Below are 27,352 nucleotides of genomic sequence, written 5' to 3'. Positions count from 1 at the left end.
GTGTATTGCAGTAAAGTTGAAGCACCCATAGAAAACTTGTAGTTTCTTTCCAAGGGTGTGACGATGAACATACTGATGCTAGCAAAATGAATACGAGACATTCTTTTTTTTTTTTATTTTCTTATTGAACGGAGCAAGAGGTAAATAAAACAAGACATTACAGAGTACAATTAACGTTCGTTGCATAAATAGTATGGCTTGGAAGTGTAAAGTACAATAAGAGAAAAACATTTAATAGGAAATACGATATGCTTAGTGTATAGCAGCAAGAGTACATATATGTAAAACACCACTAAAGTGCAAGTGCTGAGCATTAATAATAACTCAATAATACTGTATAGCAGCAAGAGTACATATATGTAAAACACCACTAAAGTGCAAGTGCTGAGCATTAATAATAACACTAATATTGACAACTAATGATCAACATATAAGCATACATTTAGAAATTTCTATAGAGTGCTGAATACATTCCTGAAGGAAAGCCATCTAAATAGTAGATCACTTTAGACAAAAGTGCGATATACCAAGTGCAAAAATAGCAAAAATACAATACTTTAAGCCATTTAAAGTGCAAGTGCGAGACAAGGTAGACTACAAAAAATTCTAGTCAAAAGAATTCGACATCATAATACTCCTAATAATCAGAATAAAAAGCGAATCACCACTTCCAATGTTTTTAAAAACAATTGCAGAACAAAGTGCAAGTGCATTCCTAGGAGGGGGGAAAGAGAAAAAAAAAAAAAATTAAGTCTTCTCCAGTTTTTCAAAAAACTTCCAATTTCGCTCATATTTTTTTACAGCTCCAACCCTCCTAGCATAAGCCTCCTCAAATTTTTTAACCCTTTTCATTTTATTAATCCATTTCAAATGGGAGGGGGCTGCATTTGATCTCCAATTTTGCAAAATTAAAGAGCGAGCAACCGCACAGGCAATGAAAATAAAAATTCTTTCTGGATTTGACAATTGTAAATCTCCCTTGCAACAACCGAATAGAGCAGTCTCGGCTGCAATCGGAATAGTGTTCCCGATTGCGCGCTCGATGTCGGAAAAGATTGCTTCCCAAAAAGACCTCAGCCCGGGGCATACAAAAAAGATATGGTGCCATCCGCCTTCCCCAAGTTTGGTGCATCGAAAACACCTGTTTTCTACATCGGGAAACCTTTTACTTAAAGTAGAGGGTGTCAAATAGGCCAGCCACCTAGAGAGAAAGGCCATCCTCTTATAGTTTGCAGCACGAAGTGCTCTGCCACCAGAGTGGCTGACCCACTCCCACTCCCTTACGAGACATTCATCAGCAGGCCAACCTAAATGTATAATTATTCTCTTTCAGTTTTGTTAATTTTCAGTACATTTGTTTGGGGAAGAGGGAAGCAGCGCAGACCACTAACACCAGGTTTGTGTGAAAAAGGCCGCTTTATTGAAACAGGTGCACATCACAAAACAACTTTGGTGTTTGCCTTACCCAACTGAAACCTCACTATACAAAGTTAATCACCTACGTTAAGCTACCCCCACCCTTAAAATGTCCCCCCCACCACAACTTAATTATGAAATAGCGTACATGCTCCAGAGTGGTCAATTGCAACTGAGACCCTTAAACTCCCTACCCTCTTTACTACATCTATTAACCTCTTAACCAATTCAACTTCCAACAAGACCTTAAACTTCCTGGCTCGTCCAGGTGTGAACTTGCCTACCCGTTCCTTTTCAGCCTGAATTGCTGATGACAACAACAATAAACTTTGGTAAACCATGTTAACTTCTCTGCCAACCACCACCCAGAAAAAGGAAGCCCAATAGTGTGCCCTTTTTCTGACCACCCCGCCCACCCCGGAAAGAGCTTCAAACTATCGGTTGTTGAGTACCTTCACCGACACCAGCTTTAACAGCAACATGTAGAGTTCAATGCCTATGGAGGTGAACCGTACCCTATCTCCTCGAAAATACCACATCCTCATAATGAAGATCCAAAAGCTCAACTCTGCCCAGGACGATGTCCTTGCAAAAAAAGGGGAGCACATTTTCTAGACCTGCTTTCCCCTAGCCCAGACTATGGCTACTGGCTTGACAGTCCCACGTCCAACCCTTCATGGAACAAACTCCATCCACAAAACGTGGCAACCAGCCAATATCTAATGAATCTCCCACAGGACCTACTTCATGGAGTTAACACTGACCAACCCTGCTGGAGCAATGGCTCGTTCCCATCTAAATGTATAAGCAGTATATCAGGGCACTTATCCCCTATTGGTAGTATAATTATTCCCCTCTCATTTCCCTTTTTCATACCAGCTGATGGAGTACATAGGAATAATAACAACTTCCCGCCCCACTTGACATACAAGTAGCCCACAATCCATATCTTCAAACTTGTAGCCTGAGGCCCGGGAACAAAACCTGTAAAACAGAAACAAAGTTGACAACCTGTACCATTACTCAACAAATGTCCCTCCTCCCTCACTAACATGGCACTGGCCCATCACTAAACGAGTCTAAATAGCCCCCCCCCCCACAAACCGAGCAAACCTGACTATGTGACATAACCGGAGCCACCAGCTCCTGCCTACACTCCTTTGCTCTGCCTTAGATTTGTAGATCCAAGACCTGCAGGCCCACAACAAACCAACCAACTACCTACCAGAGAATGGCCCTACTCCCCCTACCCCAAAAAAATTAATGGGCATGCAAAGCTCAGGAAAAACATCCCGGCCTTCAGGGCTGAGAACAAAAAAATGCCTTGCTGCTCCCCTGCACATCCTGGGCGAACCAAGTGCACCGCACTGAAAACGCCGAATGACACAGGGCTCCTCTTAGGATCACAGCCAACTTCCCAGGACCCACCCTCTAAATATTCTTCTCCCAATCTCACCTGTGGAGGGATCATAAGCCCACCAATGCTTGCCTGTGAAGGCAATATCTGCATGGTCTCGTAAATGGCCATCTCTGACTGTCCTTTGTCCATGAGAGAAATCTAAATCCCATCATGTCTTCTATCCTACCCCATTCCTCCGACCTCCCCCTGGGCCCACCCACTAAAATACAGCTTGTCCTGGGTATAAGCCGTCCTCGTCTACACTGCTATAGAAACGGCTATCAACTAAAGCATCCTTTCCCCTAATGACTAAAGATCCTGAGTCATCCTGGTCCTGACCTTGTCCACCTTCTAAGCCTGCCTATGGAACCTCTCCCACAGTGCACTTGCCAGAGCATGCAATGCCAGTGTCCACACCTGGTACCTGCCTGGTTCCCAACCTTATATCAAGTTGCCCATATTTCAGAGCAAAACCCACAGACACTTCAAAGCTGCCTTGCTGACTAGCTATTCCCCACCCAAACCACCGACCTGGCGTCAACTCTAAAGTGAACTCTCCTGTGTGTCAGCTTCTCCCCCATAATTCCCCTGCTACTTCTAAAGGAAAACATCTTTAGAAGGGCATGCTGCCACCACTCCGTGTCCTCTCTGGTGGCCACACCTCGGCACACTAATACCCCAGCCAAAAAGGCCCAAAAGCAAAACCCACCGCCACTCCTGTAAACTTTCTGAGTGTCCAATCCCTGTCTGTCAATGCTGCTAGGGGAATTCCATTAAAGAGTTGTAGAAATACTTGCAACAGCTGGAGCCAGTCTGATGATACGGTGTGGTAATGGCCACACAAGAGGGACACCCCAACCTCTGAACCCCTGCTCACCCTGCTCTCATTACCCTGCATGCAAAGTTCCCAATGATCTGCACCACCCTGACTGTTACATTCTCCTGCCCCAACATTGCTTCCAGAAGCCTCTGCTCTTAACTATACTGTCCCCTTGCAATCAGGTTTCCATAGCCCTTGAATCAAGCTCTATACCAATAAAAAACATGACCTTGTTAGGTCCCAGTGTGTCCTTCTGCTGCCAATGGCAGACTTGATCCCCCATGAGCTTCTGAAACTTGCCAGCCTGCGTTGGCAGTCCATGGCTTTGGGTTTCCATTTAACTAGTAAGTCATCCAAGTAATGTGTTATGTGCCCGAGATCTGTGCACCATGTTGAACTCCATTGCAAGCACATATTAAAGCACTCAAAGAGAGCACCCAAAAGGAGCATCCCTTAGCCGCAGTTTTGCAGCCATAGTATCTGACCTGGAATTGGATTCTCACGCAGTTGAAAGTCGACAGGGTGTACTGGCAACAAACGGAAAGCAGACTTAATGCCGCTCTTCGCCATAAGGGCCCTTTGTCCCACTCTTTTCCCTAAAGGTAATGCTACATTCACCGATGAGTATGCCACGGAAACTTGTTCCTCAGGTATAACTTCATTGACTGACTATCTGTCTGGCCACAACAGATATTGAAGCAACCTAGCTGCCCCTGTTCCTCTTAGGTACCACTCTGAAAAGGGGGCACAGCTAACTCATTCCTTGCCCCCCTCAAAGAGCCCCACCATCCTACCTTATCGAATCTCTTTGCCCACTTTGCCTCTCACTACCTGCCTGTGCGTGCTGGCTGATTGAAAGTTAGCTGACCAGTGTCGCACTCTCTGGCCTTCCTCCATGATTGAATCCCCACAGGAAACCTTGTAACCATAGCCTGTTGCCTTCCTTTAGGGGTAGGCGGAATTTGTGAAATTCACTTTCGCAAATTATCGCGAAAATGTTAAAAATCTCCGCACACACGTGGAAATATCGCGAAGATGCAGAAGTTTTTTTCCCGCCCGTTCGCGGTATTTTCTGCATGGTCGCGGCTCGCCAACTTACCCATGCGGTTGCTCGCGGGCGCAGCCATCTTGTTTTCACTTGTCTCACGGTGTATGATCGCGAGAAGAAAGACGTGATCGCGCGACGGGTGACGTTACTGCGGGCGCGAACTGTTGCGAGACAGCGCAAATGGCTACCAACAATCCAACATCTCGTGGAGAACGCGACCGGACCGCGAAAACTTGTCGGCGAACGCGGGGATTCAGGTAAGGCGATCACGCGCACGTGAGAATGTATTATTTTACAGCGCGAGCAAGCAAAAAAAATTCCGGTAAAATGCGGATTGCGGAAATTTTGACATTTTGGCGCTCTCCGCGGAACGCGAAAATGTCAAATTATCGCAATTTCTGCGAGCGGAACGGAATTTTAGCCCAGGCCTACCTTCCTTCCATTCATAATAGGAAATCCCAAATTTCAATCTGTCCAAAATGATGGCATAAGAGCCTGTACCTCCTGACCGTGTCCACCCCTCCCTGCCTGTGGAAAAACTACAGCTGCTCATGTCTTGCTGGACCACTGGACCAACCCCGGCCCCCAGCCATTTGATAATGCATGTACGTCAGCGCATTTGCAATGTTCATCTCAAACTTTATAACGCTCCATCATGTGGAGCCCTTCATTGCAATTCCCATAAGCTCCAAATTGGCCACTCACTCCTTTGCTGAGCACCCCTGAAATGACTGAAATAGGAAAGGTGTACCTCGAGCTGTAAAACAGTTTTACCACACTTAGCTGGTCTGAGTTTAATGTACCCTAACCATGGTCAATGTTGCTCAAATGTGCCAGTGGATAATAGGCCTTACGAGCCCTGAGTTCCTCATGCTACCACGCCCAAGCATGACCTTTAATTTATTTAGGCTTTCCGATGACGTCCACCTGTGACATTAGTGTGCCTGTCTGAGGACTTTACAAAACACTCTAGCATAGCTAAAATGTTGCTGTTCACGTAACCGCTGGCACCTTCAGCCATTTGCACAACTCAAATTCATCCTCTTGGACCTTAGCTCCCTAGGTAATAGGTTCAGCGTCTCCTCTCACTCCCCTTTTCTTGTCTTCCTCTAATAGTAACATGTAGTTAGCCCCAACAGCTTTGGATGTCTCATATATGGCAGTAACTCCCTACTCCCATTTGCCTGTCTTCCCTGACTCCGCTACCTGGTCCCCTGTGCCCCACCCCCAGTCTCTGAACTTGTGCTCCTGTCTGCGACATGAATGGGGGTTCCAGGTTATTCTGAAACTGTCTCCACTTACCCTATGGTCCCAAATACCACCTGATGTTGGTACCCATGCCCCCGCAGTGAAGCAACTGTCTGTATGTTGTGCCCTTCTGAACGAAGACTCGTGTCCTCCTATAGTGACCTTTCCTGAAACACCAGCTTGGGCAGGCTTCCCCACTCTTACCACTCTGGAAGGCCTCCTGGCTCACTTGAGGCTCCTCTGTCTCCACCAGCATAGGCTGGCCTCCCCACTAGTACTGTTTAGACAAGCCTTCCCACTCCAAGTCAGCTCCTTCGCCTCCTCTAACCGATACCATTTAGCATCTCTGCACCTCGTCAGCTTACCTGGCACCTAAGCTGGTGCCCACTCCGGGACCCACAGCTCTGCCATGACTTTGTGCCACAAGGCTCCACCACTTCCGCCTTGAGGGTCCTGAGAACCTGCATCCTGCAAAATATTACTGGCATATTGATTAATAGTACCCCCTGCCCAGATTCTTGTTGGCAACAACTTGGCACCTCCAATTGTACTTCATCTTCACTCTCGATTCCTCTACCTCATCTTCAGACACTCTCATGCCTACGCCATGTTTTACCGCCAGGAACTGTTGTAACCAACTTATGCTGGGAGCCGTACCCTGCCATCCAAACCTATCTATTGCTGCGGGATGAACCATCACTTACGCCAGGCTGCTGGGGTTGTATTAAGTCCTCCAGCATGTTGCATCACCGAGGCTATGCCAGACCTTCTTAGGGTGATGATCTTGCCCACTGTCTCCGTCCAGCTGGCCGCACAGGGCTGCACCTTCTCTTCCCCTCGGGCCCTAAGCCACACTAAGCTCTCCTGAGTCTGCCACTCCAGTTACCCCGTCGACCTGTGGAAAGCAATTAATGGCACCACCTAAATCGAACGTCTCCAACTACGCTGTCCTAAGCTCGATAGTCATGCCTACCCCACCTTCTCTATGAGCCGGCTACACCCAACCCCTGTAGTCCCCCTCAATGTCATCTGTCAGGCCACCAACCAGTCCCTCCCTGCTTTAGGCAGCCTTGCCCTCCCAAAGTTAAACCCCTTCAAAGCAGTCCTCCGACTCCCTGCCTTCCCCCTAGCCCTGATCCCAGCTGACCTTCCTTCAAGCCAGCTATCCCTGATCCAGTCAAGTGCGTACCACCAGCTGCCTAAACCACGAGAACCACATCAATACCCCCTAAAAGTATGTGAGGGCTTGTGTTATTAGTGCTCCCCAGAGCTTTAGTGGGATGAAAAGCTGGGGGGTCTCTCAGAGGGGGTGCATCTGATGTAATTAAGAGCACAGCTTGAAAGCACGTAAACTGAAAGCCTGTGCTTCGCATAGTGTGCCGCAAGACTCATATTTTGCTGCTTCTGTCACTGCATCCAGATATATAGTACAACGAGGAACATTACACCTACCAAAAGCCAGGGCTATCTGAGGTTGAGGGCAAAAATGGAGAGCCCGATATGGGCCTGTTTCAGCACCTGCTTTGAGCACTGCCGCAGGACCTGGCCCACTTGAAATCCTGCTTCCCCCTATAGGACTCCCTCCCTTACCCAGGGTTGTGCACTCTTCCTCCATGGCCCCACCCACTTCACACACTGCAAGTCCTCTACCAACTTCCAAGCAGCCTCGTGTTCGCCCAGTGCAGCCCTCGCGTTCCTGCCTACAAACTGGAGCTAGAGGCTTCGTTCTCCATCTAGGCCGCACCAGATGATGGTGCGCCGCCGCATGCCGGCCCTGCCTGATTACGGGAGCCCCAGTCATTCGGCAACAAAAACCAGCCCACACAGGCCATCTGAGACCTCAGGGGGCCGCTTTCCAAGTGCAGGAGTGGCCCTGCCCTTATTCCTGAATCACTGCCATAAGAGGGGGACAGCGACGCTGTGAAAAGACCCAAGCCGCCAGCGCAACCCAGTCGGCCACTGTTTGCGGGAGCCAAATGCCACGCTGTGCCCCCCCATAAAAATGCGGTGCACTGCCAGCAGCAATGGAGCCAGGGTCAACTTGCCCTCATTGGCCATGCCGCTGTACGCTGTCAAACCCCAATAGGTATGGAGACTTAAAAGTACTCTCAAACCTGACACTTCCTAAAGAGGACTAAAAATGCTATTACTAGAAGTTATCGCTACTTTAACAAGCATTGGCATAGCCAATAGGTCTCGCCTTAGGAACTTATAAGTATTTAGTTATGCAGCACAGTATCCTTGGTGCAACAACATTAACTGTTGCATGGCTAAACACTTAGAAGGTCCCAAAGGCGAGACCTATTGGCTATGCCAATGCTTGTTTCTCCAAGAATACTCGTGCTAATATGGTTTTACAGGCGTAACGCCTCAACATCGAGTATGGCTGGTCACTGTACCTACAAAGTAAAATCTTGTCCGCAAAAAAATGGTTTGCTTTTGCCGCATTAGAAAACAAGCATTTGCAATGCAATAGGTCTCGCAGTTACACGAGTTAACGCTATTGGCATTGTAAATGACAATGCCAATAGGCATTGTTATTTGCAATGTCAATAGCTCAAACTCGCGTAAATGCGAGACCTAATGCATTGCAAATGCTTGTCTTCTTTGCAGTGGGGAGTTTTGCACAGGCAGCATTCAGAGTGTTATCAGCAAGCCATCTTCTTATGTTGACTTGTTTCTAGTTAGTCAGATGGAGCAGCTGATAGCTTCACATTCCCTTCACCCCACCCCAGAGATGAAGGCTGGCTGCAGTTTTGGCAGGCTGCCCTTCCTGCCAGAGCGGGGTGTGGAGGCCATAAACGCAGCATGGAGTCTGGTTTGATCTCCTGTAATCACAGGAAGCGCTTGTCTGTCAATAGGTCTCCCTTTGGGACCTTATAAGTGTTTAGCCCATGCAGCAAATTATCCTCGACTTTGAAATACAAGCACTAAAATATGTAATATACATGCCAAACAGCGTTACAGGCGAGTCCTACATGTTTTGCCAATGGGAGACGGGTGCAGAGAAAACCAAAGGAAGAAAGTGTTTGTTCGTGATTCCTACCACATGCCTGGCTAGCACGGATTTATTGAGTGTCACAGAGAGTGGAACAACACACTGTTTTCTAAATTGTTCAGCCCACTACGCAACACCCAACGACAGGGGGTCTGGTTTCTTTTCACTAGGTCAACTACAGCGTTTAGAAACGGAAAGATTTGTTGTGAATATGCCGAAACAAGTTATTATGACTTGGTCGGTTTACGCTGCTGAAAAAAAACAAATGCTAACTAAATACAATGTTGATGTGACATGGTTATGAGAAGGCCGGCGCGGCTGGGGCTGGAAGGGAGTCACAGGCACCCGGGAAGTTGTACGAGGCGAATAACGGGGCACGAGCCCGGGTGGCGGGGGAGGAGGCTGCAAGCACGTCTGTGTGGGATGAAAAGTGCAAATATATGTAGAGCGCTTCCAAGCTGAAGCAATAAGGGGGTCGAATGGAAACAGGCGGGAGAGAGGCTCATGATGGGGAGAGAGGGTGCTAACTGGGACAGGGTAGGAAAGAGGGGAATGGACGGGGAGAAAGGCAGGTAAAAAGATAGATGATGCGGAGGGCAGGCGAGAAGGGGCGGGTGAAAAAAGAAAAGACGAGAAGTGTTGGTGAATTTTGGAGATGCTTGAAAGCAGCAGCGAGATGGAACAACAAGCTCAGCAGCTGATCACCATGGCTCTTGCAGCAAGAGGTGATCCCGGCTGAGCGGGGGAGGTGGGAGGTCGGTGCGAAGTGGTGGGAGGGCACCCTACGGAGAAATGCAGCGTCCAAGCTGCAAACAAAACATAGCGGAAGAGTCTACACCGGGCGACCGATGAACTCCTTAACCTGGCAGCAGGGGTGGGAGGAGAGTTCCATAGGCAGCCTGTGTTTGGTGGTGGGAGGGAGGGCAGCCTACGGGGAGATGGAGCTTTAAAGTTGAAAGCACGGCGCTTAGGAAATGGGCGCCACGCTGAATAATAGTGAGAAGTTAATTAAAACAAGCCCGGCGGAGCGTGGCGCGCGCGCGCGCTTGGGGGCGGGGGAGCGAACCCTTTGAAGTGCTCCCAAAAAGCGGAGTGCATGGCGGCACCAAGCGCGTGATTGTGCGCGTGCTAGCAATGCAATCCGCTTTTTGGGAGCACTTTGAAATGCCCTTTTACAATAGTCTCGCTTTGCCATCGCTTACGCGATAGCAAGGCGAGACCTAAAAATGACAAAAATTTTATCTACCAGATACCAGTCACCATGTCACCAAGTTAAAATGGTGTCTGGTAAACTAAAATGGCAGCATGTATACCCCTGGGCTATAAAAGTAGCCCAAAAAACACCCAAATCCCAAGCAGTCGTCCGACTGCTCCACTTCCCCAAAATACCAGGGGGCAGACCTCCCTGTGATCGACTGCCCCCCAAATCCCCCTTCCTTAGTGTATTTCCAACAATCAATCAGTAACATTGTCTTAGAAAACCGCTTATCCTGGAAATAGCTTGTTTATCATCCGAACAGTTGTAGAAATTTGTCCCAGGGTTAAGTTGTGTAATGCCAGAAGCCTTGGTAATTTCATATTGGCCAACTAAATCATTTGCTTTTTAATATGGTACTATTCAAATGAAAATACATTCCTACCTACTTTTTCTAGCTGTGGTTAACATGTCCTCATAAACATTCTTGCTATTTAAGAAGTGCAAAGTTACAAAAAAACATCCCAACTTAGAGACCTGGCTTCAAATCCTGACTCTGGGCTTTCAGTCATTGAAATGTGTGATTTGAAAAAATGCCTGCTGTCCTGTACTGTTCCAAAATCCTCATCATTGCTTCTCTGTTATTACCAATGAATAAGTAGTGTTTATAAATCTCGGCCTAGCAACAGGGTGGTGGAGAAGTTTTCTTAAAACATATTGACCTTTCGATGGTATATTAGCATTTTGCATGTAACAATATTGGGAGTAGGGCATACTTAAACAGTAAAACTAGTGAAAGTGCAGAAAAAGAGGGTGGTAGTGTTAAGTGAAGGTTAGTTTAAGGAGGCGAGCCTTTGGATACTTTCAAAAGACTAGTAGTCCTAGATTGCATCTGATGCGGTCAGGAATAGAGTCCCAGAGTCTTGGAGCAAGGCAGGAGAAGACCTATTTGGTGGTTGTTCAGATTTAGGGAACACAAAGATCAGTCTCCCCCTGTTCCTTATGTTCCATTGTCCACCTGTGAGTTTCATTTTTTTTTTGCTTTTGTAATGATTTTGCAGAACTTGATTTATTTTTCCACATCTGCCTGTCTGTTATCCTGCTAGCTGAGAAGCCTACCCCTGAGCACACTTGTGCACTATGGTTACTAACAAATAATCTCAATGATTATTTACCAGCAATCTCCATTATCCCAGCTCTCACTTTCTTTGTAACAGTCCTGCTTTCTCTTTCTTTCTCAACTTTGCCTCCCTGTGTCCTCTGCTTGGTAGCTACAGGCGGTACTGTACTTGCTTTGGGGAGGTGTTTATGCCTAGAATGGTAAATGTGCTGATAGAGAATTCTGACAGCCGATTCCTCACCTTAGAATATTTCCCGGTGGCAGACAGGATCCAGAAAATCTTGAGTAGTTTTGTGTGGCAGTAGGTGGGGTTGGGCAGCTCTATGACAACGCCGTCCACATCAGAAGTGTTTTGCACAGTGTCTATATGGGCTCCACCCTGACATGCTGGCATAAGCTCCTTTCTGTGCCAACCTCAGTAATTTGTTGTCCACTTTTTTCAACTTTTTCTCAACTCTTATTTGAGCTTTTCTCCCAATGTGCAAGGGACATGACTCCATACAAATCCACAGGCTTTAAACCTTGTGAAGAATGTCACATACAGATGTTTGTCGTTTACATCGCATGCCATACATCACATGCCATTACAACGCGGTCATTACAACGACCTTGTTGTTACATTGCAAACCATTACAATGCACGTCGTTACAACGACTTGCTGTAGGGGGCAGAAGGTGCTGGATTTTACTTCCCTACTGTAGCACAGACTGGAGTTGGAGTAGTAAATTATACTATTCCAACATCCAGCGCCCCCTACAGCAAGTTGTGGCAACAACTTGCGTTGTAATGGTATGCGATGTAACAACTCGGTCATTGTAACAGCCGCGTTGTAATGGCATGCGATGTATCGCATGCAATATAACGTCACATATTATTTTTACCTGTGGTGCCTGGAGTCGGACCTTGACCCAAGACCTGCAGTGACTGCAATTCCATTCATCTGATATCGATTCATGAGTGGTCAATGAAGCTCATGGCGGTGCGGCTGAACAAGGTCCCTCACCGATCCGGGCCCCAATCCAGAGGGAGATCTTGGGCTGGTTCTCAGAGCTGATCCAGAAGCTGATTGTCATCACTCTCAATAAGAAGTTGAAGAGTTATTCAGCTTCCCTCACCTAGAGCCATGCTTCTAGGCCCAGCTTCTACATTCTGCAGAGCTGGCGGGTGGGTCTGCCCCATGCTTACCTGGGTTCCCCAGAGCTGAAATAACTCCTGCCCAACTCAAGGAGTTCTACTTTTCCAGGCATTCCATTCTGGGATACCTGCTCCCTCAGGCATGCATTCAGGGTCCACGAAGCTGAGAGGGTTCGACGCCAGCCAGGTCTGCTGGATCCGCCCCAGAATTGGTACTAATGCCGACTCCGGCTCCTAGACCAGTCCCAGTGTGACCAACTCCATCCCTAGTGGCTGCAGCGCTGCTTCAAGAGGAACCTATTCTCCTCTTAATGCCTCTTGATGCCACTCGATGTCAACACCGCCACCGTTCAGACAACATCAACCCACCCTGGCCTGGACCTGCCAACCATGGATAGACCCTCTTTTTTTTAGGAAGAAGAGGATGATGAGGATTATGGCCTTCTGGAGGACGACTTCTACCAGGAAGAAAACTGGTGGAAGGAGCTGGGTGATGCCAGTGGCCTTGACACCTCTCTGGACTCAGGCCTGATTTTTCCTCTGGACCCTGCCGTGGAGGATGGTGCATCTTTTGTGGTAGTGATGTGCAGAGCAGTGGAGGTCCTTGATCTGCAGCTACCCTCTGTCGAGGTCAAGCCACATGTCTTGACACAGGTGCTACAACCGGGGGTAACCTCTGTGGAGTCCATTCACTGTGGCCCTCACCCAGATTCTCCGGTGGGCCTGGGCCAAACCCTGTATGGGGGCTCCCCTGCACAGAATAATTGCCCGCCCACATTAGCCCACCCCTGGAGGCCTAGACTTCCTCTCTAAGCATCCCTCTCCCAAAAGCCTGGTGGTGCAGGCCTCGACAGCCGAGGTCAACCCAAGAGTCTTTCCTACTATCCACAAGATAAGGAATCCAAGAGTACTGATACCTCTGGGAAACTAATCTTCTCTTCCACCAGTTTGGCACTGATGTCGGTGAACACCGCATGTCTCTTAGGCAATGGGTTCTTAACCAGAAAGCCCTTGTCAGTTACTGCACAATGGTCACACATCATTCAGTTGTGGTTCTGAGTTTTTGGCCTGGAAATAGTCACAAAGAAACTGATGAAAATACTACAGGCTGGCCTCTATATAGGCACCAAATACGTCACTTGCAACACAGGCGACATTGACGCAGAGCCACCCGACGCCACCTTCCCGGGGAATATTGTAAGGTGAAGAATCTGCCGTTAGAGTCTCTACCAGAAAAAGCGTTACAGAAGATAGGTAACTAGTTCTAGAGTTACACTAATAAACTTAGTTTAACAATGATTTTGTTTTAGGTTCATGTCAGAAACTTGACATTCTGGTATACACTGTGGTAACTGTGGTAGGTAAAGTCTTTCCCAAACGACTTAATTACATTCTGCTGACAATACTGTTTATTTTTTCTCAGTGATTTAATCCCGGCCCATGTTATGACACTTTGTGCTGAGTGCGAAGTTAAGACCTTCTTCACTATTAACTTTTAAAATTTTCTTTTTAAAGGTGGGAGAGTCTTATACTTGTCTTTATGTATGCAATCTACATACTCATCATGAAGTAAGTTGTTTTCTTCATATATTTGTTCAAATTCCCCTTATGCTCTTTCTCAGTTGCTCTGTGAATCCATTATATTCATGTTTTAAAATACTGAGATTAAAATTAGTGCCAGTGGAAGGAGCAAGACTTGGCAGCACAATTACTTTTAATGGTATAAAATAAAGCATGCTATCAGATATATAAACTTCTTCCTGTAAGTACACGACATACAGTTAATCACTAGCTAATGACATGAGAGTATTTAGATTACTTGATTAAACCTAATAAAAATTAGGCAGGCAAAGATCCGTATTAATGGCTATCAAGTGCTAATTTATTGTGGCAGTGAGGGTAACATTTGGTTGTGATACTTTGAAGTTCCTTAGAAAGAGTCATAGACATGTTGTGAAGGTAATTATGGAGCGGGGAGTGAAGATGAAAAAGAAGGGTAGAATAGAGGGAAAAGAAAGCGAGAACATAGAGGGCAGGAATATAATAACTGGAGCTAGAAGAATGCTTCACTTGCTCATTTCAACAATGAGATAAAACTGATTGAAACATGTTTCAAGGATCTCCCAAAACTATAATTTAAATTTGTAATAATATGAAGTCAAACATGGAGGCTTAGACATGGCAAACCTGTCTAGGGCATTTCAAAGTGGCATTTATTTCCTAAAATTATATTGCAACTTTTTTCAGGTCCGTAATCCACACACACCTGTCCATTTGCTTTTTTTTTCTCCAGATTTGCCTGTTCATTTTCATGCCAATCATCGATCTAAGAGGAGTAAATGCTGTAACTTACTTTTTAGGCTATGCTTGTATGCCACTTGAAATCTACCTAGGATTTCAGACCTCTTGTTTTACATACCGTTACCCGCAGGCTTTGCTCGGTGTGGTACCAGAAATCTTCTCCAAAATGTTCTTTACCATAGTTTTGCTATCAAACTATCATGACTACAAAAATAATGTGGGACAAAAGTACATCTGTGCACTGACACAATACTGTGCTAAACAAAAATCGTTGACAAAAATATTGATCCACAAATATCATTTACCACAATATCTTGTTCCTGTACGTATAATAGGAAGTACCACATTGTTATAAAAACATTGACAATAATATCATCCACAAATATACAAAAACATTGATTTTTTTCAATATAGAATTTAAAGTTGTAAATGTTAAATATTTTAATGTGTAAATTAACTCTAATATGTCATACTGTATATAGCTATATACTTATAGAAAACCCATATATATGTATGTGGTTCTCTTTATATAAATATATACTATAAAATAATAACTAAAAATATTTAGTTTACATTTTATTAATTTCGTGCATGCAATTCATATATATATGTATGTGTGTGTGTGTGTGTGTGTGTGTGTGTGTATAGACCTGAAGCCCACCGGAGGGCTGCGAGCATAATGGACATTGACATTGGCAGAGAACAAAGGTGTTTTAGCAACGGACCCCACCAAGGGGGAAGAATCGGGACTACCGCGCCCAGCATGCTTTTCACCAGAGAAAACATGCATTTGAAGGGGAAATAATACGTGGCAATCCATCTCCGTTTGTTACAACATGCCCACCCTATGATTAAGGTGCAGGTGTGCACAGAAACGCGTCAGGGGTTTTAAAATGCAGGTCTGGTGAATCGCTTCGTGTTTGAAATAAAAGTTTGGACAAACTATTTCCTGTGGAGTGCTGTTTCAAAGCGCGGAGGTCCTTGGGAAGATGTTACACACGGCTGCTCCGGCCGTGGAAGCATGCACCGCCACTATCACTGGAAGAAGGTCTGTGTGGCTGTGATTATCACAGCCTGTCCCAGCGCAGGAAATCTTAACATTTTGAGGCGATTAAGCAGACCTGAAGCCCACCGGAGGGCTGCGAGCATAATGGACATTGACATTGGCAGAGAACAAAGGTGTTTTAGCAACGGACCCCACCAAGGGGGAAGAATCGGGACTACCGCGCCCAGCATGCTTTTCACCAGAGAAAACATGCATTTGAAGGGGAAATAATACGTGGCAATCCATCTCCGTTTGTTACAACATGCCCACCCTATGATTAAGGTGCAGGTGTGCACAGAAACGCGTCAGGGGTTTTAAAATGCAGGTCTGGTGAATCGCTTCGTGTTTGAAATAAAAGTTTGGACAAACTATTTCCTGTGGAGTGCTGTTTCAAAGCGCGGAGGTCCTTGGGAAGATGTTACACACGGCTGCTCCGGCCGTGGAAGCATGCACCGCCACTATCACTGGAAGAAGGTCTGTGTGGCTGTGATTATCACAGCCTGTCCCAGCGCAGGAAATCTTAACATTTTGAGGCGATTAAGCAGACCTGAAGCCCACCGGAGGGCTGCGAGCATAATGGACATTGACATTGGCAGAGAACAAAGGCGTTTTAGCAACGGACCCCACCAAGGGGGAAGAATCGGGACTACCGCGCCCAGAATGCTTTTCACCAGAGAAAACATGCATTTGAAGGGGAAATAATACGTGGCAATCCATCTCCGTTTGTTACAACATGCCCACCCTATGATTAAGGTGCAGGTGTGCACAGAAACGCGTCAGGGGTTTTAAAATGCAGGTCTGGTGAATCGCTTCGTGTTTGAAATAAAAGTTTGGACAAACTATTTCCTGTGGAGTGCTGTTTCAAAGCGCGGAGGTCCTTGGGAAGATGTTACACACGGCTGCTCCGGCCGTGGAAGCATGCACCGCCACTATCACTGGAAGAAGGTCTGTGTGGCTGTGATTATCACAGCCTGTCCCAGCGCAGGAAATCTTAAAATTTTGAGGCGATTAAGCAGACCTGAAGCCCACCGGAGGGCTGCGAGCATAATGGACATTGACATTGGCAGAGAACAAAGGTGTTTTAGCAACGGACCCCACCAAGGGGGAAGAATCGGGACTACCGCGCCCAGCATGCTTTTCACCAGAGAAAACATGCATTTGAAGGGGAAATAATACGTGGCAATCCATCTCCGTTTGTTACAACATGCCCACCCTATGATTAAGGTGCAGGTGTGCACAGAAACGCGTCAGGGGTTTTAAAATGCAGGTCTGGTGAATCGCTTCGTGTTTGAAATAAAAGTTTGGACAAACTATTTCCTGTGGAGTGCTGTTTCAAAGCGCGGAGGTCCTTGGGAAGGTGTGTGTATATATATATATATATTTATATATATATATATATATATATATATATATATATATATATATATATATGTTCCAACAGGTCACTCCACTACAAAGCAATCGGAGGACACAACGGGGATACAGGCAAAGTCCATTTATTGGCAACAGGATGGCATAACGCGTTTCGGCGGGGGTTTGCCTTGGTCAAATGCCGTCAGTATCGGAAACCTACCTCCTCCCTCTTTTTTAAGATGTCCTGCAGTGCTCTCATTGGTGAGAGTCCAGCTGACCCTTATTGCTCAATCGGAGCAATGTTGTAGTTATGTGGTATATTCACTGAAAATACCACAGGTTTCAGGGCTATTATAGTTAGTTGGATATTTCACTCGTACAAAACCAGAGAAATTCGTCCGTTATAGTTAGTTGAGCTAACTATAACTCGCGCCTCCGCAATGCACTGCTGATGACGTCACATATTACATCACTCATGACATGGTCAGTGACATCCCTGATGACATCTCATATGACATCACTGATGACATCACTAATGACATCATCCACTTAATATCTGATGCACCACATCACACACTAATACTCTGACCAACGCACAGAAGATCCACTGAGTAGGACTTACAGGAGGTACCAGAAGGGCTGCTTGGCCGCCAAAGTCCCTCAAGCATAAAGTGGACTCCATCCCCCAATCAGTACTGTGCCAGGAGGAACGTTTGCAGAGTGGTGGAGAAAGGTAAGTGTGGCCTCCGAAGACCAGTTGTGAGTTAATCCAAGGATATTTATTCAAGTAGATCCTTTACACCTCAGTAAACCAACTCAGCTGTAGTCCATCCAACTGCTTTCTCTTGAATAACAACATTCTCAAGAAGCAGTCTTCAGAACAACACTATGTCATTTAGAATATTATGAGTACAGCATGCCACATAAATGCTTACAATCGCTTCAAATACAATATAGCATATTACACATCTTCCTCCTTATAACAAAACAAAACAAAACAAAAAAAACTACAGGAATAAGAATGCAAACTTTGTCTCTGTAGGAGTTACACTTATAGTAAAACATAGTCTTGTAAGAACTTTGGCATGGCACGCTGCCTCATGCTACTTGCCTTGCCATGATACTTTACAGGTAAAGGTTCCTCACCGTTACTCTCTTTGCAATTGTCAGAGATATGATGAGAGAGCTTAGCAACTCTATTTAAATTCCATACCCTGTGATCTTCAGTTCTGACAGCATTTTTAAAAACCTTAATTAATCTCATAGGCAACAGGTACTTGGATCTCAGAGTGGTTGCTCCTTTACGAGGATTTTTTTATCCTAACCAAGTCACCTACTCTAATGATTGTCCCTTTTACTGCTTTTCTTGCATCGAAATACCTTTTGTTTTCAGACATTCTTCTGGCCACCTAGAGTAGACACCAATAAGAACTATGATGTATTTGTCTGTGCTGGTATGCTTGATGGGACCTAGAATGTCTATAGCAACAATCTGAAATAATGAGCATATGAAAACTGCTGGTAGCGTTGAGGTGCGATCCAAGGGCTCTTTTAACTCGTCGCCATTGCAAAGATCACTCCAATCCAGTTGTGAATTAATCCAAGGATATTTATTCAAGTAGATCCTTTACACCTCAGCCTGCCAACTCAGCTGTAGTCCATCCAACTGCTTTCTCTTGAATAACAACATTCTCAAGAAGCAGTCTTCAGAACAGCACTATGTCATTTAGAAAATTATGAGTACAGCATTCCACATGAATACTTACAATGGCTTCAAATACAATACAGCACATTACACATCTTACTCCCTATAACATAACAAAAGAAAACTAACTACAGGAATAAGAATGCAAACCTTGTCTCAGTAGGGGTTACACTTATAGTAAAACATAGTCTTATAAGTACGTTGGCTTGTCACCCTGCCTCATGTTACTTGCATTGCCATGATACTTTAAGGTAAAGTTTCCTCACAATTACTCTCTTTGCAATTGTCAGAGATCTGATGTGAGAGCTTAGCAACTCTATTTAAATTCCATACCCTGTGATCTTCAGTTCTGACAGCATTTTTAAAAACCTTAATTACTCTCCTAGGCAACGGGTACTTGGATCTCAGAGTGGTTGCTCCTTTACGAGGAATTTGTATCCTAACCAAGTCACCAATGATTGTCCTTTTTACTGCTTTTCTTGCATCGAAATACCTTTTGTTTTCAGAAATTATTTTCATCTCCTTTTTAAATTTCTCCTCGTCATTTTCAACATGTTTCAACTTGGGAGATTTGTTCAAGATCCACGAGGGACTTAACATTGTATACGTTTTTCTTTTGCGAAACAGTTCAAAAGGGGTCCTGCCAGTCATGGAATGTGGAGAAACTCTGTAGGTTTTACCTTTGTTCAAAACTTCAGTTTGCCAAAACTTGTGGTATGACACAGCTCATTGGGTGGTTTCCTTGAGTACCCTGTTGAACCTTTTGACAACTCCATTGTTTAAGGGTGATATAAGGCAGACTTTTTGTGATTAATCCCTCTATCAGACAAGTACTTGTCCATTTCTCTTGACGTTAATTGAACCCCATTATCGGATAACATGGTGTTAGCAAAGCCTTCTCTCACAAACCTTCCCTGTGGTTGAGCTGGATTTGAAAGCAATATTACCATTAAAAAATCCAGAAAGTTTAATAGATTCACCACCTTAACCTCTTGCTTTGATGTCTGGTTTATGTAAAACAACTTTGTTGAACAAGAACTCATCATAGAGCACTTTAGGGATTAGAGTTACCTTTGCACCTGTGTCAAACAACATTTGTACTGGAACATTCTCAATAAACACAACATCAAAAGGACCATCTTTTTCTCCATCACTAATTCTCATAATAATCTCGTCTACTTCACAGTCATCATCACAAGAGATTTCTTGAACTTTCCTTTTAAAAGACCCACTGCGACAACATTTTGAGATATTACCTCTTTTTCTGCACTTTTTACATGTGGCTCTCCAACCAATGCAATCTCTAAAATTTGCTGTAGGACCATATTCACCACAAGTACTTGTCCATTTCTCTTGATGTGAATTGGACCCCATTATTCGATAACATGGTGTTACGGAAGCCTTCTCTCACAAAGATGTCCTCAATTAATTTTATTACATCTCTTGTTTCCACAGAGTTGGTAATTTTGACTGCTGGCCAACTATAGTAGACATCAAGAGGAACTATGATGTATTTGTCTGTGCTGGTATGCTTGATGGGACCTAGAATGTCTATAGCAACTATCTGAAATAATGAGCATATGAAAACTGCGGGTAGCACTGAGGTGCGATACAAGGGTTCTTTCAACTTGTCGCCATTGTAAAGATCACTCCAATCCAGTTGTGAGTTAATCCAAGGATATTTATTCAAGTAGATCCTTTAGTCCATCCAACTACTTTCTCTTGAATAACAACATTCTCAAAAAGCAGTCTTCAGAACAACACTATGTCATTTAGAATATTATGAGTACAGCAATCCAAATTGAAACTTTCAATGGCTTCAAATACAATATAGCATATTACACACCTCTTAGAAATCCCACTGTGTGGGACTTACTGGAGGTAACAGGAGAGGTAGTTGGCCCCCAAGGCCAACCTTGGGGGCCAACTACCCCCTCTATTACCTCCGGTAAGTCCCACACAGCAGGATTGCTAAGTTCTCATAGCAGGCCATGCCCCCTTTCCCCACCACTCTGCAAACTCACTTCCTGGCACGCTCTTGAATGGGGATTAAAGTCCCCTTCGCTGCTGAGGGTCCTTAGGGACCAACAAGCCTACCTGATACCTCCAGTATGCCCCAGATAGTGGGATAGCTGACAGGTGGATACAGGCCACGCCCCCTTTCTACATGACTCTGCAAACACACCTCCTGGCACGTTCTGGGTTGAGGGATTAAGTGCTCTTGAATCCTGAGAGACCCTGGGGGCCAACTAGCCCACCAGGTACCTCCAGTAAGCCCCGCACAGCTGGATTGCTGAGAGTGGTCTGAGGCCACATCCCTTTTTACACCACTCTGCAAACACAACTCCTGGCACACTGCTGCCCAGGGGATGAAGTCCACTTTAGTCCTGAGGTCCTCAGGACACAAGAGGACCTCTTCGCCCCACCAGAAATGCGCCAAGATGCAAGTTTGCAGAGTGGTGTAAAAAAGGGCTTGGCCTCAGACCACCTCTCAGCAATTTCACTGTGTGGGGCTTACTGGAGGTACCTGGTGGGCTAGCTGGCCCTCAGGGACTCTCAGGGTTCAAGGGGACTTAACCTCCCATCTTAGAACCTGCCAGGAGGCACGTTTGCAGAGTGGTGCAGGAAGGGGACGGGGCATCTGTCGAGATCCCTCCTCAGGCCAATTATGGCCCCAGAGATCCCATCACCTGGGGCCGGCCTGCCGTGCAAAAAATAAATTATTATCAGTCCCAGCCAGCTACCGCCTCCTGTGGGATCCAGCATTGCTTTTGAACAAGGGGAGCTGCTGACATGCAGCTCCCCTTGTCAAAAAGCAATTTGCTTTGCTTCGTGGAAGCGAGAGCAGGTTTCGTGCTCTCGCTTCCACAAAGCAAAGCAGTGTTTGCAATGTCCTAGGGGTGGGCACCCCAGGACATTGCTGGAGCCGGCCCTGGGGGTGGCAGTCCCAGGGCCATGGTGGGCTCCAGGAGGGGGGCCACGCAGCCCCCCTCCCAACATTTACATAGTCCTGGGGAGGTGGTGGTCCCTGGAACCTGGGCTCTACAAAGAAACCCCGCATTATCCTAATTAGTGCCCCGGGGAGGTGGTGGTCCCTGGGGCAATGTGGGGGGGCAGGAGCCGCCTCACACTTATTTATTTAAATTTAAGCCCCGGGAGGTGGCGGTCCCCAGGGCAGGGCGGTCTACAGGGTTGGAGCCTCCCACGCATTTTTTTTCAAGCCCCGGGGAGGTGCCGATCCCCAGGACTATGGGGGTCCCCACAGGCCCCCCCTACATAAATTTTGATTGCCCCCGGGACCTGGCCCACTCGGGGGCTTAAGGAAAACGAAGCATGACTCCAGACTGAAACTTTTTTTTTGTTATGCTTTTTTGGGGCCTGGGGGTCCCTTTGGGACTGCCTGAGCAGGCCTAGGGGGTCAGGGTGTTTGTACCCTGCCCCCTATTCTTGTTTTTTATCTTTTGTTACTGTTTTCTTGTGACTCGGTTTTACAGAGTCACAAGATGGCTGCCAACACTTCTTGGTTTGAAGTGTTGGCAGCCAATCAGAATGAAGCTCGTAATTAGGAGGGTTCGCGAATCCTCCTTGATATTTTTTATTTTTATATTTCTCAGGAACTACTGAACGTATTTACATCATTTAAAGCAAAGAGTGCACTCTGGACCAAGAGCTACCTCTCTGCTAAAAAATTTGGTGTAATTCCGTTCAGCAGTTCGGGCTGTAGCTGCGACAAAAGTTCCTATGCAAATTAACATGGAGAAAATGCGTTTTGGGACCCCCATTTTTTCTCCCCCCCACTTGACGAATCACCCCAACACTTTCATGACAGGAGCTGACCGGAGCGGGCCATTATTTTTGAAAATTTCACGAATATTTGTCAAACGGCGCTAAAGATTTTGGCAAATCAAAAAACGCTATATATATATTATTTGGAACATGTTTTCTTAATAAATCTTCTTCACGCAATTTGGAGTCTGTGCTCGAGCCTTTATTGTATGAATAATGAACCGGGAATTCCTTGGAGATATATATATATATATATTCTGTAACAATGAAATAGCTTAAACATTATATCACGTTTTAAATATTAAACATATTACTAAACCTTAGTTTATTAGCTAGGAAAGATCATCCTTAATGGAAAAGGAAACCTCACAAACTTAAGGGTTGATTCTGATGTCGCTCGGAAGGGCTCCGAATCGGATTTGGGTTTGCCGAATCCGATCCGGAGCCCTTGTTTCCGACCGACTCGTTCCCAGTTCCGAACAACCAAATACGATGCCTGGAAACCGTACGGGCTGACCGAATGGGTTTCGGAATGCATTCGGACAGAACGACCCTTTACGGATCCGATTCGTACAGCTGTATGGACTTGAAGCCAGATGTTTTACCCATTCTGTTTCTATGGGAAAATGTGTTCGTACACATGGCCCTTGATTTCTGAACGAGCAAGTACGATGACCGATTAGGACAGCCTCTCCGATTCGGTTTCACTGGAACGAATCGGCTCCAAGAATCAGTCTTTGGGGGCCTGTACTAGGCCCCCTTCGCCTGGGGCCTTGAGAAACAGGCATGTGGGGGTACCCAACATACTCCTCTTTCCAATCATGCAAAATGTGGCAGGCACCGCAGGGTGCACGATTTTCCCCAACCACCCCTTTCTTCAATGGGAGCCCTGTGTTCGGGTTCAGAACACAGGCTCCCATTGAAGTCAATGGGAGCCCGACTGAATCATATCCCGAAGCATCCGGATGCATTGTACTCGCTCGGTCGGACCCCACCGATCCGAGTTGTCCGGAAAGCATTCCGGAACCGATTCGGTCAGAATGCTTTCCGAACGAGTTCAGAATCGGGCCCTTAATAGTGTCATGCTACATCATAGGAATCCTCTCCCCACCCCAGTAGGGCAATGCCACTGAGGCGGACTTAACCTTCTCGAAGACTGTAACGGAAGGAGGGAGTTCTTAGGGAGTTCTTCCTCTTCCATTAATGATTACCTTTCCTAGCTAATAAACTAAGGTTTCGTTTATCTTCTCAGGATAATCTGTAAAAGTGTACTGGACTAATCAAATAGAAGCATAGAGTACACTACATGTTTCCCTCTTAAGCCACCACCGTACCAATTTTTGTGTTTATGTATGTGCTATTTTAGCCAAGGGGCTAAATAATTATCTGGTGCCTTCTTCTATGACCTGATGCCAAGGGACAACATCCCAGAGCATTCCTGTTTTTGACAACAGTCCTTTTGCTGAATAGCTCCTTTTGCTTTCTACATTCAGAATGCTAGCATGAAAAAAAGATTCAGGCCGCTTGGGAAGTGTGTCGCAAGGAGCCCTAACTTCGAATATAAAAATGAATCGCTCTATTGTAAGCACTAGATGGATTTCTTCTCTTTGGTGGATGGCCGAGACGTTGACATCATCCGCAATGGCAAGGTAGTGCGGACAATGTGACCATGTCATCCTCCACACTAAAGCTCAGATAAGAAATGAATGTAGAGAAGGAATAACACTTTTAAAATATGGGGAACATTAAAGGAAAAATATTCTTCAATGGCTTATATTTTTTATAAATGTTAAAATATGTGTTACTGGGTGGGAGCATTCTGACTCCTTCCCAAGTAATAAGTCCAAAATCTTGGCAGGTTTAACACACACATTCAGTGACTATGCCTGCATTCAACCGATGGAAGCAACTGCACAGAGCAAACAGGCTTAGCTTAAGAAAAAGCATGCAATGTACTTAGCAGTACTAAAACAGTAAAAAAGCCAAAACACAGCACACATTCCACAACCAATTTCTTAAAAAAAGAAATAAAAATGTCGCACAAAACTTTCCTGTGGCAGCTCATGGTCACTTCTAAGGCTCTCAAGCCCTCAGGGATACACTCCCACAGAGGCCACTAGCAGGATCCAATTGCAACTTGGAAGATGATTACACCGGAAAAAGCCAGTTGCAGCTTGCTGTGTCCCTGTCTCCTCCAAGGAGGTCAGCCAGCTGACCCTCGGAGCCCACTTCTCAGTCTTGTTCATAAGGTGGAGCAGGTCCAGCCCTTCATGTCGCCACCTACATTAGAGACATCGAGACAGCAAGTCTACTCCTCTTCTGTTCTCCCGCAGGTCTAGGAGCAGGGTGTTAGGTGCCACCTTTGTACAGTACACTTGCAGGTGGTTTGTGGATTACTCTTGGCCCTTTTCTAACCAATAAGAAAAAAGTTCCCCAAGGAAAACCTTTGCCTTTTTACGCACATCTTGTTTGCCTGAAATGAGCACTTTACTCCTCCACAGCCACACCATACTGGTACTGGGACCAGCATAATTTCCCACAACCGGGTGATGCCGGCCTGACTACAGTGAATAAAAGACTCCTCTTCCCCAGCTCTCATTTTTGCATCAAACATAAATGGGCATTTTGTCCCTGGTCTCTTTCAAGTTAATGACGTTCTTGAGCCCTCCCCAACTGCTTTTCCTAAGAGGATGAGTCACATAACTCACATCCTCCTGTCAAATGCCTTGACCCTTTTGTTTCTTCTCAAGGAGAAGTTTTCACAACTCATCAATGGGTAAGAACTAACAGGGAGGGGAGATGTAGGCAAAGTTTCACTTTTGTTTTTTTTAGAGTTATTTCCCTATATATTTATGGGATGGGTTCTTTCTGTTCCTTTCTTATATTCAGCAGGGGAAGTTTGTCCTATACTTGTGGGACACACTATTGGTATTACTTTTGAAGCACTGCTGCCACTTGTGAGGCTCTGTTCCACTGTGTAAGCCGTGTCCAATTGCATGCATATTGAAGCTTTTGTGACTGGATTCCTTGTTAGGTTCATTTCAAGCTGGAGCTTGCAAAACAATTCGACTTGATTGATTTGGTGTAAGCCAAAAACTTGCAAGTCTGGTTGTCATGTCTGAATGTGGTTGACACCACGCTGGTGGGAGCCATTCTTGTTATCTATGTGTTTATGAGAGGTGTTCCCAAAGGTATTTAGCTAACAATACACTTCTAGATAGATAAGATGGACACCGACTGGTGAGGAGCTTGAGAAGGAGCTTTGAGGCTGGGGATCGCAACGGGAGCTGATAGATAAGTCTCAGGATCCCAGACGGGCAACCAAGCTTTCTGGCGGATTGCGGTCAGAGAGTGATAGCAACAAATTAAAAAATAATTTAAAAAAATAAATAATAATAAATGAATTGCAGCAACTGGCCGGATAGCGGCTAGAGAGATATGTAAATATACGAAAGCAACTGACTGAACTGAAGACTCATCAGGTGGTAGGAGTGGCAGCCCGGATGAAATGCAACACCGGAGTGAAGTCGGACTGCCACTCTTCTTGCTGCTATGTACGCCATGTGATGAAGAAAGTCTCCCCCTCAAGGGTCATGTGGACGCCTAGAGACTGCCACCCCTCCAGCTGCCGAATTCTTCTGCTGCTACGGCGTGAAGAGAGATGCTATGTCTGTGAGGAGAGGCTGCATGAGCTGGGGCGCTGCCCAACCGAAGACCTGAGGGGAGTGATGGGCAAGCCTCTTCTCTGAAGCGTTATGGGCTCTTGCCATGCCCTTTGCCTTGGTGTTTATTGAAGCTGGCCGCGTAGTGGATTTGACTCGGCTTTATTGCCCAAGCCATCTTGAGCTCATTATTTCCCTCCTACTCCATAACAAAATGGCAGATGTCCGATTACCTAGTTAAACAAAGACAATGGAAATAGGGCTAAGTTGTTAGCACACACAAAATAAACAAAGGACTACATCTGCAAGCTGAGCCCTTCTCTTCCAAGAGTCAGCCATCTTGGAATGGCTTTATTCAGCTGTCGTTATCACTGAAATAATTAATGGCTTTGGAATAAGTACTAGCAATTTACTAATTCTTCTCTCTAGTCAATTCCTTGGTGAGTCTTCCCTCTGTATATGTTGTTCTAAATGGTCACGGGGATGCAGGAAATTGAGGCTAGTGAAGACGCTTACTGGAGACTCCACTAAGTCTAAAAGCTGATGAAAAAGATATTGAATTACCTGATTCCTCACATTGGTTGACACTTCTGCAAGGCCACCACTGAGTGTTGTATAGCGCTGTTTTGAAATATGTCTGGAATCAATTTGAAATCAGCAGGCAGTAATTCCTATACCATAATGTACCCATCTAACCTATCCAGAAACGCAGCCAAAAACTTCAAACACAAATGATTAGAAAAACCCCAGATAGGCTGATCTCTGATTGATCCTTCAATATAAAATAAGGCATTATTCTGAATGACATGATCTTTTTCACGAGAAAAATCGATAAATAGTGCACTGCCATGACCAAGATGCTCAACATACAAAACATAAGTAATATCCCACATGGTACTAAGCTTAAGAGCTGAACTATGTATAAACCTTTAAGAATGGTATTGGACTTATACAAGCATCCAATAATGATTTGAAGAAATTCGACAACTATTTTGCAACCCTAAAAGTAGGTGTAGGTAAAAACACTATCACAAGATTCCAACAACACTTGGTCACACAAGCAGACACACAGTTTACCACCAACTCACCTAGTATAGACCTCATAGTGTCAGAAAACTCCCA

At 45.5% G+C, this 27,352-nt stretch overlaps 1 protein-coding gene across 4 annotated transcripts in view; it reads left to right on the top strand.

The window, feature by feature from the left end:
• The window catches only part of LOC146799096 (sodium/potassium/calcium exchanger 4-like), a 937,744-nt gene that overhangs the window by 630,793 nt on the left and 279,599 nt on the right, over positions 1 to 27,352 (top strand). For all 4 annotated transcript variants that reach the window (XM_085628040.1, XM_085628039.1, XM_085628038.1 and 1 more), the window contains one exon: positions 13,894 to 13,947. In XM_085628040.1, coding sequence (XP_085484166.1) covers positions 13,894 to 13,947 — 54 coding nt within the window. The remainder of the gene's footprint in view (positions 1 to 13,893; positions 13,948 to 27,352) is intronic.

This window comes from Triturus cristatus, chromosome 9 (genome assembly GCF_964204655.1).
Source record: "Triturus cristatus chromosome 9, aTriCri1.1, whole genome shotgun sequence".
Lineage (NCBI taxonomy): Eukaryota > Metazoa > Chordata > Amphibia > Caudata > Salamandridae > Triturus > Triturus cristatus.
This window is presented reverse-complemented; position numbering and strand designations above follow the sequence as displayed.